Below are 6000 nucleotides of genomic sequence, written 5' to 3'. Positions count from 1 at the left end.
GATGGGAACTCCTGGACTGAATGTCCAGAAGCAGAAAATCCCAGGGAGGAACGGGCGTGGCCAGGAGAGTAGGCTGTCACCTCCTGGGTCAGACCAGCTCCCCACCCCACCTCCGCACCTGCTGTGAGGGGAGTCAGAGGTGGTGTATGTGGGACAGACAGGGTTCAGGTGAAGAGCTGGGAAAGCAGATACCTGAAAAACTGTCCAGGAAGTGGAAAGATCATGGGCTTTGAAGTCAGGCAGCTGGGTTCTAATTCCAGCTGTGTGACCTTGGGCAAGACACTCAACCTCCCTGAATTTCAGTTTCATCATTTGTGAAATGGGGCTAATGTCTACTTGACTGTGTCGTTGGGAAATTTCACAATGTATGGGATGAACCTAGCAATAGTGCTTGGCATTCAGAATATCCTAAACTTACATTCATTTCTAAAAAGTAGAGGCCACGGCTGCCGGGGCAGCACTGGGAGGTAAGGATTGCAAGCAGAAGGAAACTTTCTTTCTGTCTCAATGAACTGGAAATTGATGTGCTCAGCTGTTTTTATTTCTTGAGTCAAGCTATAGCCTCCTTTATCTGGCCCTGCCCATTAAAGAAGCCCCAGGTTGGTTCATTGATTAAGAAAAAAAGATCAAGGGAGTTCCCATTGCGGCTCAGAGGGTTACAAACCAAACTTGTATCCATGAGGATTTGATCCCTGGCCTCGATCAATGGGTTAAGGATCCAGTGTTGCCATGAGCTGCAGTGTATGTCACAGATGTGGCTCGTATCCCACGTTACTGTGGCTGAGATGTAGGCCGGCAGCTGCAGCTCCAATTCAACCCCTAGCCTGGGAACTTCCATAGCTGCAGGTGTGGCCCTTAAAAAAGCAAAAGAAAGAAAGAAAAAGATCAAAATTGGGTTGGATGGAAGGGATGGAGGAAAATGAGGGTACAGGATGCAGGATGATCACTAAAGACTATGGAGTTTCTTTCTTTTTTTTCCTGCATCTGAGGCAAAGGAAATTCCCAGGCTAGAGACTGAATCTGGGTGGCAGCTGCAACCTGTGCTGCAGCTGTGGCAATGCTGGATCCTTTAACCCACTGTGCCAGGCCAGATATTGAACCTATGCATCCGTGCATCCACAGCCACCTCCAGCACTGCAGTCGGGTTCTTAACCCACTGCCCCACCACAGGAATTCCTGAAATTTCTTTTCCTTTCTTCCTTTCATTCTTTTGTTCTTTACTTGTGTGTTGGCCACTCCTGTGGCATGCAAAAGTTCCCAGGCCAGGGATTGAACCCAAACCACAGCAGCAATCCACTGAGCCGTGAAGGAACTCCTGGAGTTTCTTTTTAAAAGGTGATGGACTTTTAAAAGTTGACTTTGGTCATGGGTGCACATATCTGTGAATATGCTAAAAACTATTGACTGTAACAATTTTTTTGGCCATGGCCATGGCATATGGAAGCTCCTGGGCCAGGAATTAAATGTGAACTGCAGCTGGGACCTACACTGCAGCTGCAGCAACACCAGATCCTTAACCTATTGCGCGCCAGGCCAGGAATCAAACCCATGCTGCCGGAGACAGCACCAGATCCCTAACCCAACATGCCACAGCATGGCTCCTGAATATCACATTTTAAATAGGTGAATTGGATGGTGTGAATTATAACTCAATAAAGCTGTATTAAAAAAAAAAAAAAGAATACTTCTTGCTGGACAAATCTGGCAATGATGCGAAAAAGAAATGAGTATAAGGAGTTTCCGTCGTGGCGCAGCGGTTAACCAATCCGACTAGGAACCATGAGGTTTCGGGTTTGATCCCTGGCCTTGCTCAGTGGGTTAACGATCCGGCGTTGCCGTGAACTGTGGTGTGGGTCATAGATGAGGCTCAGATCCCAAGTTGCTGTGGCTGTGTTGTAGGCTGGCAGCTACAGCTCCAATTCTTCATCCTGGAAACTTCCATATGCTGTGGGTGAAGCCCTAAAAAAACAGACAAACAAAAAAAACAAAACAAAAAAGAAAGAAAGAAAAGAAATAAGTAGAGCCCTAAAAAAATTTGTGTTGGCATTCCCGTTGTGGCTCAACAGTTAGTGAACCCCAACTAGCATCCATGAGGACTCGGTTCAATCCCTGGCCTCGCTCAGTGGGTTAAGGATCCAGTGTTGCTGTGGTTGTTGCATAGGCTGGCAGCTACAGCTCTGATTGGACCTCTAGCCTGGGAACCTCCATATGCCTCGGGTGCGGCCCTCAAAAGACAAAAAGACCAAAAAAAAAAATTTGTGTTGGTATGGAGGGAGAATTAAATGAAGTAACGAATGCATGCCAAAGGGTGGCTTAGTGCCACCCTTGATCAGGAAGAGGTCTGACAGTGCTAGTTTCCCTTGGGTCTCTTCCCTTCTCCATCCCCTAGAAGCTGCCAAGAGAGCACGCCAGAATAAACAGAGAAGTTCTTTATGCCAGGATCACAGGGACAAGAGGGGGGATGTGGGAAAAGGGCAGGGAGGGCCTGGGAGGACTGCCCCCCTCTCTTATTCACAGGTTTAGACGTTGTTCCATCTGCTCTCGAAGTTTGAATTTCTGGACCTAGAAGAGAGAGAAGGGAGAACCAGGTGTGGGCCTCTGCCAGCCAGGGTGCCCAAGCCCAGCGGGTTTGCCTGGGCCCTCAGACGTGCTCCAGCTAAAGCCAGGAAAGGGTCTGGGGCACACCAGGATGAGCCGACTAGTTGGTGATCCTACGGCCAGCCTCTCAACAGATGCCAGCCTGTCCCTCAGGGACGAATAGGCAGGGCTGCCTGAACCTCTGCTGGCCCTGGGGGCCCCAGGCTCTCCCCTGCCCCACTCCACTCCCCCACCCTGAGCCCTTCCACCTTCCACACCTTTCCCGAGACGGTGAGGGGGTAGTCTGTCACAAACACGATGTACCGAGGAATCTTAAAGTGGGAGATCTGCAGATCAGAGGGAGATCAAGCATGAGGCTGGGTGGGATCCCAGGCTGGGGAGGAGGGGACCGTGGGATGACTGGTGGGCAGGGAAGAGGGTGTCGGAGAACCGAGCAACGTCGGCCTACAGGGGATGGGGCGGGGGGGGGGGGAAGATGCGGGGATGAGGCCCCCACCTTCCCTTTGCAGAAAGCCTTGATCTCCTCCGCCGTGGTCTTCTCCCCCTTCTTGAGCCGAATGCAGGCACAGATTTCCTCCCCCATCCGGTTGTCCTTCACTCCCACCACCTTCCAGGGTCAGAGACAGCGGCAGACATCCCCATCCGCATCCCCATCCATGCCCCCTGCCCCTGGGGGTCTCGCCTGAGCTCCTCAGGGCTGGGTGTCTCACCTGCACATCCTGCACCTGTGGGTGAGTGTGAAAGAAGTCCTCCAGCTCCGCAGGGTAGATGTTCTCACCACCTCGGATGATCATATCCTTGGCGCGACCCACGATCCTGCAGAAGCCCTGCTCGTCCATCACAGCGATGTCTCTGCAAGGAAAGCCCAGGAGCTGCTCTCACCTCTGCCTCATCCGGCTGGCTCGCTTCACTCATTCAGCAAACAGTCACTGAGCACCTGCTACGGGTCCTGCACTGCTCTAGACGCTGGGGGCCACAGAATGAACAAGACATTCCCTGGATCGTATAGTCTAATGGAGGAGGCAGCCCCAAACAAGGAAGCCAATACCTCTAGCATATCTGCTCTCTCTCCTATCTATACATATGTTTTTTTCATGGCTGGCTCCTTTCTTCTCATTCAGATGTTTCTACCTTAGAGGAGCCTTCTCTGATCACCCAATAAAGAGGAGTTCTCCTCCCCACCACTGCCGCTTTCTCTCCTGGGACCCTGTTTTGTTTTCTTTGTGATGTGTATTAATGTCTGAAATGATCTCATTTGTATCTGTCTCCCTCCACCAGACATGTGGGAAGTAAGAGCAAGATCTTTCCCAGCCTGCTTTCTGCTGCACCAGCATAGTGCTGGCCCGTGGCAGGTGCATAATTAGAATTTGCTGACTTAGTAAATAAGTGACTGATGCTTGGCTCGGATTTTGCAAGTACTGTCCTAGGCGTTCTCACCTGTGCTGCATCTGGTCCCTCCAGGAGCTCTATTCAGAGAATATGATCCTCTTCATTTTACACGGTTTTTTTTTTGTTTGTTTTGGGGTTTTTTTGTTTTTTGTTTTTTGTCTTTTTGCCATTTCTTGGGCCGCTCCTGGGGCATATGGAGGTTCCCAGGCTAGGGGTCCAATCGGAGCTGTAGCTGCCGGCCTACACCAGAGCCACAGCAGCGCTGGATCCGAGCCACATCTGTGACCTACATCACAGCTCATGGCAACGCCGGATCCTTAACCCACTGAGTGAGGCCAGGGACCGAACCCGCAACCTCATGGTTCCTAGCCAAATTCGTTAACCACTGCGCCACGACGGGAACTCCATTTTACACATTTTGAAAATTAAGCCTCCAAGATGTGCAAGGGCCATCTTGACACACGTGTTCTCCTTGTTCTAGTTCAATGTTCCCAACTCGCCTGGGGACTCCCAGCCACCCCTCTTGGTCCTGCCCTACTCACCCTGTCCGATACCACTTGTCCTGTCCGATTACTTCGTCCGTCTTCTGAGGATCACCCCAGTAGCCCTGCATGACGCAGTAGCCCCGGATACACAGCTCTCCAGGTGTGTTCAGCTCTGCCAGTGTCCTCGTCTCCATATTCATGATCTGGGCCTGGGAGCAGGCAGCTTCAGACCGGGGCCTCCCAGCCTCTCGCTTCAGGATGGGGAGCCCTCAGGAATGGGGGTGGGCGGGGAGTGAAGCTTTGCCTTCCTTCCCCCTGGTAAGGAGGCCCCCTGGCTCTGCCCATCCCAATCCAGGGAAGGGAGATGAAACCAGAATAGGTCAGTCACCAGGTGGACACCTGAGCTGGGCAGGAAGGTGGGGCCCAGACCAGGAGATGCTCAGGGAAGGAGGCCAGCAGAGGGCCAGGCCAGCTAAAGAATGATAAACTGTGCAGAAGAAAAGCGAGCCTCTTCTTACTTCCCACTAAATAGCAAATAATGAAGCCAGAGGAGGGGGGCACAGCAGGGCCACGTGAATAGGAGGGGTGGCAGAGATGCAGACCCCGAATGCCTCGGCGAGAAACGAGCCACAGCCAACGTGCAAGGAAAGCTTAGCCTGGGTGCCTCATGTCTGCATGTGCGAAATGGAGAGACCTGCACACTGCACTGGTGAGCATCCTTGTGAGGCTGTCAGGCACATAGAAGGGGATTAGTGTCACTGCACACTCACTTCAGGGAGGAGGGAAGGAGATTTCTTTTTTCCTTTTTTTCTTTTTTTTTTTTTTTTGTATTTTTGCCTTTTCTAGGGCCGCTCCCCATGGCATATGGAAGTTCCCAGGCTAGGGGGTCGAATCGGAGCTGTAGCCGCCGGCCTATGCCATAGCAACGCGGGATCAGAGCCTCATCTGCAACCTACACCACAGCTCACGGCAACGCTGGATCCTTAACCCACTGAGCAAGGCCAGGGATCGAACCCACAACCTCATGTTTCCTAGTCAGATTCGTTAACCACTGTGCCACGACAGGAACTCCGAGATTTCTGAAATAGGATGGTGGCTGGCCCCAGGGGAAGCACATTGGCAGTGACCCCCAGAGGGGCAAGGGCACAAGGGGGGAGGGGAAACCAGGTACGGGGCTGGCATAAAGCACCAGTGTTGGACGCTGGCAATTTGGAAGGGAAAGGTACTCAGGGTCGGCCTTCAAGGTACAAGGAACCCCCAGAGGGACAAGCTGCCTGGGAAACTGTTTACACCAAGCAAAAAGAGGACCGCTGCCTAAGGTCGGGGCGGGGAGGGCTATGAGAGAGAAAGAGCTGTGTAGGAAAAATCTCTGTGCTGTGGCTCCTCTTTGAGGCTGTTCTGGCTGCCCTGAAACAGACAGTGGGCTTGGCAAAAACACACCTCAGACAGGAAGGGAGGCTGTGGAGTTCGGCTGGCGGCTGCTCCTGGCCACTGTTCCAGCTCTTCCCCGCTCAAGGCCTCAGCCCAC

At 52.4% G+C, this 6000-nt stretch overlaps 1 protein-coding gene across 1 annotated transcript in view; it reads right to left on the bottom strand.

Moving 5' to 3' along the window:
- Positions 1 to 2414: 2414 nt before the first annotated feature.
- The window catches only part of ACSF2 (acyl-CoA synthetase family member 2), a 38125-nt gene continuing 34539 nt past the window's right edge, over positions 2415 to 6000 (bottom strand). Inside the window, exons 12-16 of the mRNA XM_003131573.5 lie at positions 4530 to 4681; positions 3309 to 3450; positions 3095 to 3205; positions 2856 to 2924; positions 2415 to 2562 (exon numbers count right to left, since the gene is read on the bottom strand). Coding sequence (XP_003131621.4) covers positions 2512 to 2562; positions 2856 to 2924; positions 3095 to 3205; positions 3309 to 3450; positions 4530 to 4681 — 525 coding nt within the window. The 3' untranslated portion in view covers positions 2415 to 2511. The remainder of the gene's footprint in view (positions 2563 to 2855; positions 2925 to 3094; positions 3206 to 3308; positions 3451 to 4529; positions 4682 to 6000) is intronic.

This window comes from Sus scrofa, chromosome 12 (genome assembly GCF_054392235.1).
Source record: "Sus scrofa isolate SSC_HxYL_T2T_F1_AM1 chromosome 12, Sscrofa_HxYL_maternal_Yorkshire_Landrace_v2.0, whole genome shotgun sequence".
Lineage (NCBI taxonomy): Eukaryota > Metazoa > Chordata > Mammalia > Artiodactyla > Suidae > Sus > Sus scrofa.
This window is presented reverse-complemented; position numbering and strand designations above follow the sequence as displayed.